Source organism: Mytilus californianus, unplaced genomic scaffold (assembly GCF_021869535.1).
Source record: "Mytilus californianus isolate M0D057914Y unplaced genomic scaffold, xbMytCali1.0.p SCAF_5, whole genome shotgun sequence".
Lineage (NCBI taxonomy): Eukaryota > Metazoa > Mollusca > Bivalvia > Mytilida > Mytilidae > Mytilus > Mytilus californianus.
Genome location: NW_026262701.1, coordinates 14,873,824 through 14,888,884, shown reverse-complemented (window position 1 = coordinate 14,888,884; position 15,061 = coordinate 14,873,824). Strand labels below are relative to the sequence as shown.

The window sequence follows — 15,061 nt, the reverse complement described above, 5'->3', positions numbered from 1 at the left end:
GTTCGTTTGAGTTTTTTTTTATTTATAAGAATTGGTTTGTTTTCAATGTCACCAGAAATCAAAATGTTTTTCTATGTTTTATATAACATGGAAATCAAAAGATCTGCTATAAAATCTTACTTGCTAGTTGACATTTCTGAACAAGTGAAAACAGACTGGCATATCATGTGTGTTGTGAAAACAGACTGACATATCATGTGTGTTGTGAAAACAGACTGACATATCATGTGTGTTGTGAAAACAGACTGGCATAGTGTTGTGAAAACAGACTGGCATATCATGTGTGTTGTGAAAACAGACTGGCATATCATGTGTGTTGTGAAAACAGACTGGCATATCATGTGTGTTGTGAAAACAGACTGGCATATCATGTATGTTGTGAAAACAGACTGGCATATCATGTATGTTGTGAAAACAGACTGGCATATCATGTATGTTGTGAAAACAGACTGGCATATCATGTATGTTGTGAAAACAGACTGGCATATCATGTATGTTGTGAAAACAGACTGGCATATCATGTATGTTGTGAAAACAGACTGACATATCATGTGTGTTGTGAAAACAGACTGGCATATCATGTGTGTTGTGAATAAACTGTTTAAGAATATATAAGCAAAAAATCTAATATTTTATCTTAGTGCATGAGAACTAAAATACTATTTAATTACTTGATATATAAAAGTAAGAAGATATTGTATGATTTCCAATGAGACAACGATGCACCAGTGTCCAAATGATGTGGATGTTAAGCAGCTATAGTTCTCTGTACGGCCTTCAACAATGAGCAAAACCCATTGTAAAGTCAGCTTTAAAAGGCTATAACTATCTTAAGAAAACATAAAACAAATCACGAGGAAACAGTGAATAATATAATTAATACGAATAAAAAATTACAGATCGTCATATGACAGAGATGGCTACCATGGGAATAGGAAACAAACCATGTTTAGATATCAAACCAAGTGCTAATAATATACAGGATAGATTTGTTAACTATGCTTTAGGAGGCAGGGGAGGTAAGTTCTTACATAAAGGATTACCATGTGTTTGGTAGACAAATAGTACTAAAACAAGACAAAGGTTTCTTTCAAAATTGAATTCCAATCTAGTCCTTTTAAAAAAAAAAAAAAGAGAAGAAATTTGGTAAAGCATGAATAGAAGATCAAAATTGTACTACAGTACTACAGTATTTTCATTAGGATTAATTTCCATAAAGAAATGATGATGAAAAAAAGAAACAAAATCCTTCTGCAGCTGAATGTTGGTAATCCAGTAAATTGTATGTCTTGTGGCAATTAGCTTCTTTTTTATGTCCACGCAGAGTGGCATTAAGTTTTACCCTTGTCCGTCTGTACGTCCGTACATCCTTATGTCCCGAAATTGGTTTCCGTTCTCTAACTTTAGTTTGCCTCAACCAAATGTTATGAAACTTATACACAATGCTTATTACCACATAACTCAGATCAAGTATGAATTTTGGTTAGCATCACTTTGACTGTTCTTGAGTTATGCCCCTTTATAACGTTATATGCAAGCGGGGGCATCATCTGTGTCCCATGGACACATTCCCCATTTATTTTTAAATAAGAAATTAGAAACAAATGTGAGACAAGGTTCATACTTCTGCGATTAATTTTCTATAGATAAATGTTGAATATAATGAAGCAAAGGAATGAATGTTTTTACAAACATTAGGAAATGAAAATGTAATATATTTTTTAATTTGTTATCTCTTTCTATAAAAAATTTCCATTTTCAGCAAGGACCAGGAACTCCATAGCAGTGTCATCTTTTGATCATTCACGACTCAACAACAAGCGACCTCATTCTATCATCTCCATTGGAAGTACATCGTCGTCCAACAGTAGTCATTCTGGTCTATTTATAAATCCTGGTGCTGGCGGAGATCCCTTTGATAGTCCACGACACACAACTAACACATGTTTATCTAATGGTAAGTACTTGTTAATAAATTCTCTTGAATCTTATATAGCTATTGCTTTTGATAGTTTGCATTTTTCTATTAACAGTTGTCAATCAAACCAATTGTTTATTAAAGATAAATGTAATTACTTGTTGAAGAAAACAAAACTTTGGTTTGATTCCTATTGTTCTTGATAACCTTATCTTGACAGACTTGTTTCAGAAATAAACAAGGAAAATATATTATATAAATAGTACTTTTAAATAAGAAACCTCTAACCAAGCAGTGACTCGACAATGATCCCCCATCAGATATTGAAATTGCTAATTAAAATGTTTTTCTTTTCTTTTCAGAGAGTGGTATAGGTACTGATGTATCCAGTAGTTACATAGATCAACCTTCAGAAAGTTTCCATAAAGACATGTCACCAACACACCAATATCAATCACATAATGGTCCACCACCATATCACATGACATCCCAGGAAATTCCACCTCTAGCTTATAGTAGTACTGATGTAAGTAATGGTCCACCACAATATCACATGACATCCCAGGAAATTCCACCTCTAGCTTATAGTAGTACTGATGTAAGTAATGGTCCACCACAATATCACATGACATCCCAGGAAATTCCACCTCTAGCTTATAGTAGTACTGATGTAAGTAATGGTCCACCACAATATCACATGACATCCCAGGAAATTCCACCTCTAGCTTATAGAAGTACTGATGTAAGTAATGGTCCACCACAATATCACATGACATCTCAGGAAATTCCACCTCTAGCTTATAGAAGTACTGATGTAAGTAATGGTCCACCACAATATCACATGACATCCCAGGAAATTCCACCTCTAGCTTATAGAAGTACTGATGTAAGTAATGGTCCACCACAATATCACATGACATCTCAGGAAATTCCACCTCTAGCTTATAGAAGTACTGATGTAAGTAATGGTCCACCACAATATCACATGACATCCCAGGAAATTCCACCTCTAGCCTATAGCACATGACATCCCAGGAAATTCCACCTCTAGCTTATAGTAGTACTGATGTAAGTAATGGTCCACCACAATATCACATGACATCCCAGGAAATTCCACCTCTAGCCTATTGCACATGACATCCCAGGATATTCCACCTCTAGCTTATAGTAGTACTGATGTAAGTTTGATAATTATTTGCTGAATAACTGTTATATATAATATCTTAACTGATATTTTGTTTCTTTAAATAAAAAAAATCTCTCTTTTGCATATGCAAGATTTAAAAGAACAAGTATTTGGATGGCATCCTTGCAAAGCAGAGAAAATTAACATAATCCTTTCTTATTCTCTGAAGGTTTCCTACTCAAGTGTTTACAGAAATATCTTTATCCTGATCAATCATTTTAACTTTTGAAAAATCCTGATAAATAAAAAAATATGATATCGCATATTAAAAATTAAAAGTTAAGTATTGAACTGAAAAAATTCAAAATATGAAATGTTCATTCTATTCTGTAACTTGCCTACTGATACCAAATTCAAAAACACTAGAGCTGTCTTCACTTTCAAACTTTTTCTGAACACTAAATGAAAACTAAGGCAATTTTTTTGTTTGTAAATTGTAAAAAGAGAAAAAAAATCTTGGAGCATTTTGACATGCTAATGATCGCTACAGACTGTCTTCAGTTTGTCTTTACATTTTACAAGCAATTTGTAGGTCGATTTTTTTTTTAATGTAAGATTGAAACTAGAGAGCTCCTCAATATAGCTTATGTATTGTCAAGGAATATTTTTATCTTTTAGTATGTTGCATATTAATCAAAATAACTTTTAGAAGTTAATAATTAATTATATGAAAACCTTTGTTTATTTTAACAAAATGAAATCTTTCATTTCAGGTATAAATACAAAATGTATGATAAAGATGTAATGTAGTGCACCATTAGGACAGATGACTCATCTCATTGGCTTACTCTTCTGTTTTCGTCCACTTCATCACATCAATGTTATTTCGTTAGAAGAGTGCAATGCAAACATATGCTGAGAAACATTGCTTTAAACATTTCATCAACCATTGATCAGACAACAGAACTTTTAAGACTGCTTTTAATAGCAACCATCATAAAACTCTTATTGTGGATATCAGTTTTAAGTAAAGGAATCTTAATGGAAAGAATTGGTGCAACTATATTAAACAATGTACAAATGTTCATGTACAAATCATAGAATGTGTCTTAGTAAAAATCCATATTGTTAAACAATAGAACACGAGGCTTAGATAGTGCTTATTTACAGATATTCATGATGACTCCATATACATGATGATATACATATAAAGTATTGATGTAAGCATTTGAACATTATTATTGGTGCTAAAATACATTGTGTCATTCATACTGGTGTACATACTACAAAGTGTATTGTATAATTTTTACTACATGTACATTATTAATCATTGTGTATTATTCATGCTTGCTGGTACATTTTGCTTCTTCCACAATATAATTGTTCAATATAAAGTTCAACAATAATTTAGATATGAACCAAAGTTATTTTTTCCTTCTTTTTGTGTGTCTTTTTGTCAAGTCAAATGTATTTGATTATATGAAAAGTTCTTCAATCCTTAATAACAAGCATATTTATCCTCAGATGTTTAGGAGAAGTAACTTATACTGTCGATACCTATATTATGCCTAAAACAAGTTTAACAATTCTGTTTCATAAATATTTGAATATGAGGTTAACATTGCTTATTGCCAAATGAAAACAGATATGTATATTTTTGGAATAAAAATAATTCAAAATCAATGTATATTGATTGAAAATACAACTATGTATAAAAAAAAATAATACTGTCAACAAGTTGATAACAGGGAACATATTGTATTTTTACAAAAACAATGTTACCATTGCAATGCTTTTGCTATTCTTTCTATTTGTTCTTACAGCTCCCCAATTATTTACAAATCATTTGGTCTAATTAACTGACTCTTGAGTATTCTAGGTGAATGAACTTCTGACCTTTCAGTCATAAAACTTTAAACAGTACTCTGGGTACAAAATGTGTGCTCAAAACACCAAATCCAATATTTTGATTGGTTAATCTGTGTACGATAAGTGTACTAAAAAATATTTATTACTGCGAGGTCAGAAAAACACATGTGACTAGTTTGATTGATTGCATACATTGATGGATTAATACTTATTAGATAATGTTATAGTAGATGGAAAAACAAACATGTGCCATACAATATAAAATAGGTTTTATCTGTAATAGTTGTGTCAATATAAGAAGATAAATGATAACTTGTACACAACATATATATCTGTTATTAACTGCTGCTGTATAAAGTGTTGTTGGTTTAAGTCAGTAAACATGAAATTATTTAGACAGTATTACAGAATGTCTTCCAGGGGAGTAAATTATGACATAGATTGGAGATTAGTATTGTTTTATATCCATTAGCTGTTATATTTCTAATAAAAGGAAACCAGAAGTCTGTACTTAATCAGATAATTTAATATATCTGCTATTTAATTTTTTTGAACAATAAGTATATAATCTGAGACCATCCAGAATACTGATTTTTCAAACTGGATGATTGTATTTTTAGATCTTGACTTATTGGATTGTAGTTTTGGATCCTGAATTCTAGACTCTGGAATTATAAAAATGTATTTTTTGGTTTGCTTTAAAAAGACGTGTTATGCCAGAAGTTGTGCATGGATAACATTAAATTTTTACAGACTATACATACACAACTCCCAAGTATCCTTAATTATTGCTTATTTTCTATGAATTACACTCCAGTGCAAATAATGGTTCTGCTTAGATTATTTATATTGAACAAAGTGGTACATGTATAGTATTGCTTTCAGACTCATGTTTATTTCATGTGTACAGATTTTTATATAGTAAGTTAACATGTAAATGAATGATATTTAAGTTCTCACAAGTTTATGTGTACACCTAAATTTACCTCATAAAAACTGATAAAGAAATTTGTTTAGTGTTATTTATTTTATTGCCTATATAATTAGTTTGTTAATTGTTTCTTTTGGTCAAATGCTGGTCTCAATAGTAGTTGGAAGGTTTTCAGTGGTACATTGTGACGAATTAGTTCACAACAAGATAAAGATGTTTTGAACCGTTTTTTTTATTTTGAATTGAAAAAATTTACCGGATTGAAAATCCAGTTATAAAATAAGGTATGATTTCCAATGAGACAACTATCCATCATAGTCAGAATGACATGGCTGTAATAAACTATAGGTCATTGTACAGCCTTTAACAATGAGCAAAACCAATACCATATAGTCAGCTAAAAAAGGTTTGATATGAGAAAATGTGAAACAATTTAAATGAGAAAACTGTCAGACTGAATTATGACAAAATAATAAACAATTAACAATTATGACAGACAGCAACAAACAGCAAACATTGCAGGCTCCTGATAGCAGTCTCTCTTCCTGTCCTAATCTGTATTTATCTTAAATTAGCTATGTTCATGACCCATTCCTTAGCAGAGTAGAGTGTAAAGTAAATCACAACAAACCAGGTTCATCAGTGTGTTATATTTTAGTTTTCTTAAAACTTTGTATTCAACTAGAGCATATAGAAAAACATCTAAAGAAGATGGTTTTATGACATTTAAAACTAACAAGAAAACTTAAAAGAATTACATCTAACAAATAACTGGAGAGTTTTTGATATTTGATTGCTTCTAAAATTTCTGTTTTTGTCTCGCCTGCCATAAAAGTGGTGGAGAGCGAGACAGGGATTGCTTTACCAGCAATGAAGACGATGACGATGTTGGCATCAACAATGGTTAAGTTTTCTGCTTAAGTTAGTTTGATAGGAACTACTTTGTGATAGATCATTGATATTTAATAGAAAGTTGCATTACTATCTGTATCAGTACATTTGAGTATTTTGAAGCCTTGTCCCTAGGTCATGATCCAGTCACTTTTAATTAATAAGCAATTTTCAATATTCAGTTTTCTGCTCAAGTCAGTTTTTGTCGAGCCTGCGACTTTTGTCGGAGAAAGCTCGACTTAGGGATAGTGATCCGGCGGCGGCATTAGCTAACTTCTTAAAAGCTTTATATTTTAGAAGGTAGAAGACCTGGATGCTTCATACTTTGTATATGGATGCCTCATGTTACGAAGTTTCCGTCAGTCACATGTCCAATGTCCTTGACCTCATTTTCATGGTTCAGTGACTACTTGAAAAAAAAGTTAACATTTTTTGTAATGTTAAATTCTCTCTTATTATAAGTAGTAGGATAACTATATTTGGTATGTGTGTACCTTGCAAGGTCCTCATGCCTGTCAGACAGTTTTCACTTGACCTCGACCTCATTTCATGGATCAGTGAACAAGGTTAAGTTTTGGTGGTCAAGTCCATATCTCAGATACTATAAGCAATAGGTCTAGTATATTCGGTGTATGGAAGGTCTGTAAGGTGTACATGTCCAACTGGCAGGTGTCATCTGACCTTGACCTCATTTTCATGGTTCAGTGGTTATAGTTAAGTTTTTGTGTTTTGGTCTGTTTTTCTTATACTGTATGCAATAGGTCTACTATATTTGGTGTATGGAATGATTGTAAGGTGTAAATGTCTAGCTGGCAGGTGTCATCTGACCTTGACCTCATTTTCATGGTTCAGTGGTCAAAGTTAAGTTTTTGAGTTTTGGTCTTTTTTTCTTATACTATATGCAATAGGTCAACTATATTTGGTGTATGGAAATATTTTATGATCTATATGTCAGTCGCGCAGGTTTTATATGACCTTGACCTCATTTTCACCGTTCATTGCTCAGTGTTAAGTTTTTGTGTTTTGGTCTGTTTTTCTTAAACTATAAGCAATAGGTCAACTATATTTGTTATATGGAAGAATTGTTAACTGTACATGTCTGCCTGGCATGGTTCATCTGACCTTGACCTCATTTTCATGGTTCATTGGTCAATGTTTAGTTTTCTTGGTTAATGTTAAGTTTATGTGACAGTTGTAATAAAGCTTTATATTTAGGACTATCAACATAATATCAATGATTAGTAAAGAAGGCGAGACATTTCAGCGTGTGCACTCTTGTATGATATTTTATATAAAGTTGCTTTACTATCAGTACATATCAGTTTGACGACGTTTTTAAGGCCCTGCCCCCTAGGTCATGGTCCAACTACTTTGAATTAATAAGGAATGTTGCTGTCCATCAGATTGCTATTTTCAATTTTATGCTGACAGGTGAGACATATCTCTGTGTCAACAGTTTTTTGCAATTTTGCATTTTTTTCTCATACTAATAAAAATTCATTATAATTGAGTGGATAACTCTCCAGTGACGGATCCAAAGGGGGGGCGTAGAGGGCGTACGCCCCCCCCCCCCCCTTTGCTTGCACTTTTTTTTTGTTTTTTTTTTTGGTAAAATGATTAATCAGACTTGACTTCGTGAACTTTGCCATTTCCCGTGTATTTAATTTTTATGCGACTTATAAAAATATTTTTCTCTCGTATTTACTGTAATATATTATTGATTATGTCAAATTCATGTGATTCGCTACGGTGGAGTTGACCAGTGCGTCGAAAAAACGTCAGTCATTTTGAAATTCAAATTACAGTAACACATTGCTTAGGCCGAGGATGACAAGTATGACACCTTCAAAGCGAGTAAGGATCGAGCAAGAACGTATTGACTTCTATTTCACAATTCCACCAAACAGAAAGTAATACTCTATTACACTCTCATGAAAAAAGCCGTTCCACAGCAATATTATTTACCTACGAAAACAAACATGTTTAACCACACACGCCCCAGCCCATTAATAACATTGCTGAATAATAATCCCCTGTCAGTAAGCTCTAGATAGATTTAAAATCTAAGGTACGGACCATTTGATTTGAGGGTGCAGTCTGAGATATTTTAGAGAAAAAATTCTGACCCTGATTTTTCAAGTGCCTTAAACAAAAATTCTGGCCGTATCTGGATTGAAAACAATACCGGTAATCTTGTCCACTTTTTTGCTATTAGAAACAAAAAAAAATTTTCAACAGAATTACTGAGCATTAAATGAACATGATGAATGAAAAACGGGCGTATTTTTTGGGGGGCCGGGGGTTTGCATGTTGTAAATCCCATATCTGACCGGAATGTCTGTTTCGCCGAACTGATATTCTGAATACTTTTTTCAAGGCCCGACTTCAACCTGCCTTCTCGGTGTGGCCTTTATGTCTCCATTTGTCGACCGTCATTCACAACTTCGTTGTCATTTCAGACTCATTCGTAGCCTTTGGTTGATTTGGAATCCCTCACTTCCCTTGTTGGGTAAAACATTTCAACCAAATATTTGGATAAAAAATACTAGTTTGTCTTTGTTCGTGTCTGTCGTTTTGTAAATTTCATTGAATGGCCGTATATCTTGTTTTCAACAAGAAATGTGTGAGGTTATGCTAACTAACCTTACAACAAACGAGAATTTTCCATGTCCATTTTTTACTGACAAATCCCACATTAAATATATTAGTACATAGCTTTGGATCCATCCAATCATTTTATAATAGACAATTAATGGGGAGAATACGGCATCAAAAATGTCCAACCCTTACACTTTAACTATAAAATATACATGCCCCACGTCAGGAACCGTTAAAAAAGTGCATTTTACACTTATTTTATGTTTTTTAGCCAAAAATAGGTCCAAAATATTTTTCGCCTCGCTCCGCTCGGCAAACTTTACATACTCCGCCCCCCCTTTCCAAAATCCCGGATCCGCCCCTGCTCTCAATAACTTTATCCCAATAAGCTCCTTTCATTCTTATCAAATCATAAATTTGGTAACCTTTAAATTTAATATCAATAAAATGAAATTTCAGTTGTGTTCAAAAATTATTGTTTGACAAAATTGTTTGAGAGTTTTATTGGTAATATGGACATGCATTCAATATAATTGTTTGATGTATACAAATATATAAAGTAACATGTCATAGGTTCAGGATTGAAAGTTCAACAAGCTCTTCTTGCATTCAGAAATTTAAAAGAAAAAAGAGGGAAACGTGTGTTTCATATTTGCTAGTTGTGAATTTTTTTCAAAGACAACAGCACCTTGCCACGTCCTTTAGTTTGACGTTCAGATATGTTTATGATATTCCTGTGACTCAATTAGCAACATTTGAGCACAGTGAGTGCTTGAATCTCATATGTCTCTGTAAACTTTACAATAAGGATGCTACCGAAGCTAGAATGACTTCTTAAAATGTCTGGATATTTTCTTAGTAGTCCTTTCGTATGTGTTTGGCATATCTCAACGCATCCGTAACGCGGGTGCGTGTGCATTATACGGATTTCATTAACAGGGGTATGGTCCATTCAAGTTCACAAAAACTCATCCTGAGCAGGGTTATAAGGTAAAACGACTGAAATTGATACTACACAAGTTTTATGATCACCATCACTTTGTTACAAGATACTATGTGTTTCAATTCAGGAGAAACATATTTACACTGTCTTAACATCAGAATGGGCGTTTGATCCCTAAATTTTTAGAAAGAATTCTATTCCCTACAGTGCCATTTTAGCACCATAGCATGAGACGGTTTCCATGCCAATGTACTCGATCTCGCTCCATTTGGAATTCATGTAATTCCCTCATTCTAATTAATTTAATGAGTTTTGAACATCGGTATTCTACTGCTCTTATTAGACATGTTAGATAAATGTTCGCAATTGTCAGTTGAGAGTCGCGAGTCTAGAGTTGAGTCCTAGGCATTTAATAAAGGATCATCTCAAACGTATTATTTCCATCATTGATTTAACAGGTACATAGCTTTTATAAAAGGCATTACGTTGAAATGTAACAATAATAAAAAAGTTATTGTTACATCGGACATTAATTGCCGGAATACTAGGTTGGGTTAGGAACCGATTAATTACGAACGTAACACTAATAATTTTATTTGTCTATACGGTTACGTTGTGTTATTGCTACGTTAATGTACTTCAATGGATGCTGGGACTAGTAATATGTATTACTGAAAAACAACTTGAAAACTTTTATTCTTAAATACTGCAATGCTACAATATTGCATACATTTTTTTAAATTTTATTCACAATGGCAGCTTCTACACATCCAGTATATGCTTTTAGGAGCATGTTTTAGTCCGACGCAGTTTTAGTGAAACCACTCTAGATCACTCTAGGCAGCTATCACGAACGAGTGATGCAGAAATGTGTACGTCGGTTTTGCAGACTAAACAGTTCCACTCTGCAATATCCCTTTTTGAAGTTATAGCAACTTTCAATGTCTGCCATGCTTCAGGTGAAAACTATTTTTCTATTCATGAAATGTTCATATTTTCGTCCAAAATTTTTGTTGGAAACATGTGAGGTTGGTTTGGACGTACTCCGTCTGATTTTTGAAACGTAATTACGTCTTCCATGGATACAAGCATACAGAAGTTCGCCGAGTATTTAAGTTCACTGCTGTCAAACTTTGCTTTTGATGTATCAATTTTTCGCGAACTGCGTTTGTAACTGTTTAAAATTTTATTCTTGATATTGTTTTAGTTTTGATTCAAACGCATCGAAAGTTTTATAATTTTCACCCAAAACAAATTTGGTAATAGGAATCACTTCATCCATTTTTCAAAGTATGATGACAGTAATGAGAGTAGGTGTGCAGTTAAATGCATTGAAGTGAACACTTTTCTTCTATAATAATAATAATAATTATTATTATTATTATTATTATTATTATTATTATTATTATTATTATTATTATTATTATTATTATTATTATTATTATTATCAAATATATTGAAGTAGTAAGCAACAAAACTTTAGTAGGTTGAAAGTTTAATAAATCCATATTTTCTAAGTTAAACATGCTATTTGGTTGATTGGTTGATAAAATGTTTTCATAATATCAAGTGCTTTATATCGATGTGTTGGTTGGTCGGTGGGTCTATTGATTGATTGTGTCGTTGTTTGACTGATTGGTGAACAGTTTGCATAACGTAAAGAGACGCATATTTCATATTGACAAATTCATTGATTGTTTGTTTGATGTCCAGTGACAAATTTTTAACGAACATTCTGTGATGAGAGAAACGTGTAAAATTCTCACCCTCCTACACGAAAGAGACAGGACAGGGATCACTTCCTCGATTAAATACACCGGGACAGGTCTCCAGTAATAAGAAAAAAAGAAAATACGAGGAGATTTTGATAGGAACGTAAAAAACAACAGAAAACCAAATTTAATCTCCAGGTCCATGCAATTTCAATTTCACTAAGAAATTTAAAAGTTTGATTTACATTGTACCAACATTTAGAAAAACACACATACACTATTTGATTAAGTTTATATAACAATTTAACAGAAGAGCTATAAAATAATCAAATGACTTTAATTTATTATTTACATTTATAATTAACTTTATGTTAACAGATAACAAAACTAAGTCCATTTATTAGTCAAATACTGAAAACGAAAATAAATATTTTCCAAATTTTGCTCCGGATACTGTTTTGGTCATTAAAAAGCTTCTGTTCAAATTTCATAAAATTACATAAAGGTTTGACAAAGTAATTTATGTATAAAAAAAACTAACCACATACTGAACCTAAATGTTGACGAAGCCGTCACTGCAGATGGAATCTATGATCGCTATTTCTTGCCTCCGAGACACAAATATCACAGGCTCGACAAAAAGATAAATATGCTTAAAATTCTTACTGGAAGTGTGATGAACTGATGAAAGCTGTAAATGTTCCCCTGGACAACATCTTTGTATGTTCAGACTTATTTCTGTATTGTTATGAATCACAGTTTATAGCCAAACGCAGTTGCGATCCGTATAAACTTTATTTAATTGACCTATTCAACAACACCTACCGTTACAATAATGATATTTTTCGTTAAATGATTAAGGATTCTCTAAATAAACTGCAAAATTTACTCAAGACAATTTACTTTAATGAAGTCGTATATAAACAGCAGATATATATCTTTATTCTCATAACCATTGCAGATACATCATCTTCGCTAGCCAAGGGTTACGATCCACTTCCCTGGATCGCAACCCTTGGCTAGCGAAGATGCAGATACATAGGTACAGAGAGAGTGCACGATATGTACATGAATATGCATCTATATACAAAACATTTAAATATATAATACAGTGGTTTCAAAATAATATACATTTTAGTTTCAAAAGAAGTTTACAGAATTTCAGATGGATTCTTTCTATAATATCAACATTACCATGCCCCCAATTTCACATCCATACAATAGTATGGGTTTCACAACTTTATCGAAAAGATCTAAGTGACACTGAATGGAGAAATTATGTATGCGGCCCGATTTCAACACATTAAACATAACTTTTGTAGCTTTTTCTGCTAGGTGCTTCTGTGCTATTTAAGTATTACCAGTTCTAGATAATAATATGCCCAAATAGTTAAATTCTTTAACAATTTCAATGTCAGTGCCGTCTATATCAAAATGTAAATTTGACGGCATTCTGCCTCTAGAATAAATCATCACTTTAGTGTTCGTGACGTTAACTTTAAGCTTCAAAACATTACAGTATTCACTGAAAGAATTCAGGTGTTCCTGTAAATCATTAGCAATTTCTGCCAATAGTACTGTATCGTCTGCATAAAGGATTACAAACAGTTTTAAATAAATTTGAAGCTTGGAATCAATTTCTTCAGAAATACTCCCAAACCAGGGGCGGATCCCGGATTTTAGGTTAGGGGGGGGGGGGGGGGGCGGAGGGAGCAAACTTAAATTTTCGACGAGCTGTGCGAGGCGAAATTTTTTTTGAGGTAAAATTATCGAAATATTCTTCTAGAGTGTTGAGACAACCCATGCTTTGGGGGGGGGGGGGGGGGGGGCAATTGAAGCCGCTCCTGCAAGCCCCCGTAGTCTTTTGTCTTCCAAAAAGTGTTCTAGGTCGTTTAAGTATAATGCAAATAATATAGGGGACAAGTTTTCGCCTTGAAGGACACCTTTGTTACAAATAAAATAATCTGAAACATTACTGTTATATACATTATTTGGTTTAATATTTTCATATAAATGGATAATTACATTATACATTTTCCCATTTATATGTTGAGTAAGCAACTTAACCCAGAGTCCATCCGTGACGCCAAATGGTATCAAAAGCTCTTTCGAAATCTATAAAGGCTACAAATAACTTTTTTTCTTTTGTTTCAAAATATCAAAAAAAGCCGACAATGTAAATAAGTTGTCTGTCGTACTGTATCCAGATCTAAAACCACACTGACTTTCATTCAAAACATCAACATTTTCGACAAATGTCTTAATTCTTTCATTCAAAAGTGCAGTGAATAATTTACTCATACAACTGAGAATAGTAATCGGTCTAAATTTTTTGGGATTATATCTATCTCCCTTATTTTTGTATACTGGTTTTATATTGCCAATCAACCATTTGCTAGGTATTATACCCGTGTCAAATATCATGTTAAACACTTTTTCATAAAATGGTAAAAACACATCAACAGTAGATTTTATATATTGCTTTCCTTAAATTGTTTAACATATCACAGCGGTATAACATGTTACTTTAATCATTCTTCCCTTAGTTTATTTTTTTTGTATTTACATTGTATCATAGATCTAATTTATTTGTTCAGTGTATGTACACTGGTGTTAATATGTCTTTTGATTGAGTTAAGCCATTTCAATTGATATTTTATAGTGTGTCTTTCTATGTTGTGATGTTACACTATTGTTTCAGATAAGGGTGAAGGTTTGGTACCATTAAAACGTTTAAACCCGCTGCAATTGTTTGCACCTGTCCTAAGTCAGGAATCTGATGTTCAGTAGTTGTCGTTTGTTGATGTGGTTCATAGTGTTTCTCTTTCTCGTTTTTTATATAGATTAGACCGTTGGTTTTCCCGTTTGAATGGTTTTACACTAGTAATTTTTGGGGCCCTTTATAGCTTGCTGTTCGGTGTGAGCCAAGGCTCCGTGTTGAAGACCGTACTTTGACCTATAATGGTTTACTTTTATAAATTTTCACTTGGATGGAGAGTTGTCTCATTGGCACTCATACCACATTATCTTATATCTGATCATATCTATCTATAGGTATATCCGGTTGTTGTTT

At 32.9% G+C, this 15,061-nt stretch overlaps 1 protein-coding gene and 1 long non-coding RNA gene across 11 annotated transcripts in view; one reads left to right on the top strand and one right to left on the bottom strand.

Moving 5' to 3' along the window:
- The window catches only part of LOC127702659 (uncharacterized), an 86,352-nt gene extending 80,427 nt beyond the window's left edge, over positions 1-5,925 (top strand). Inside the window, exons 21-24 of one of the 3 annotated variants that reach the window (XM_052206950.1) lie at positions 900-1,019; positions 1,763-1,957; positions 2,281-2,444; positions 3,818-5,925. In XM_052206950.1, the coding sequence (XP_052062910.1) occupies positions 900-1,019; positions 1,763-1,957; positions 2,281-2,444; positions 3,818-3,823 (485 nt within the window). In that variant the 3' untranslated portion in view covers positions 3,824-5,925. Of the gene's footprint in view, positions 1-899; positions 1,020-1,762; positions 1,958-2,280; positions 2,589-3,817 lie in introns of all 3 variants that reach the window. The other 2 variants (XM_052206949.1, XM_052206948.1) reach the window with 2 other exon arrangements.
- Positions 2,450-3,101, bottom strand: LOC127702660 (uncharacterized). 8 transcript variants are annotated; one of them, XR_007982525.1, is made up of 6 exons: positions 3,074-3,101; positions 2,964-3,035; positions 2,893-2,925; positions 2,749-2,781; positions 2,605-2,637; positions 2,450-2,493 (listed from the first exon to the last, which is right to left on the bottom strand). It is a non-coding gene; the product is annotated as an uncharacterized LOC127702660 (long non-coding RNA). The 8 variants fall into 8 exon arrangements; XR_007982523.1 differs by lacking the exon at positions 2,450-2,493 and adding an exon at positions 2,522-2,565; XR_007982527.1 differs by lacking the exon at positions 2,605-2,637.
- Positions 5,926-15,061: the final 9,136 nt, after the last annotated feature.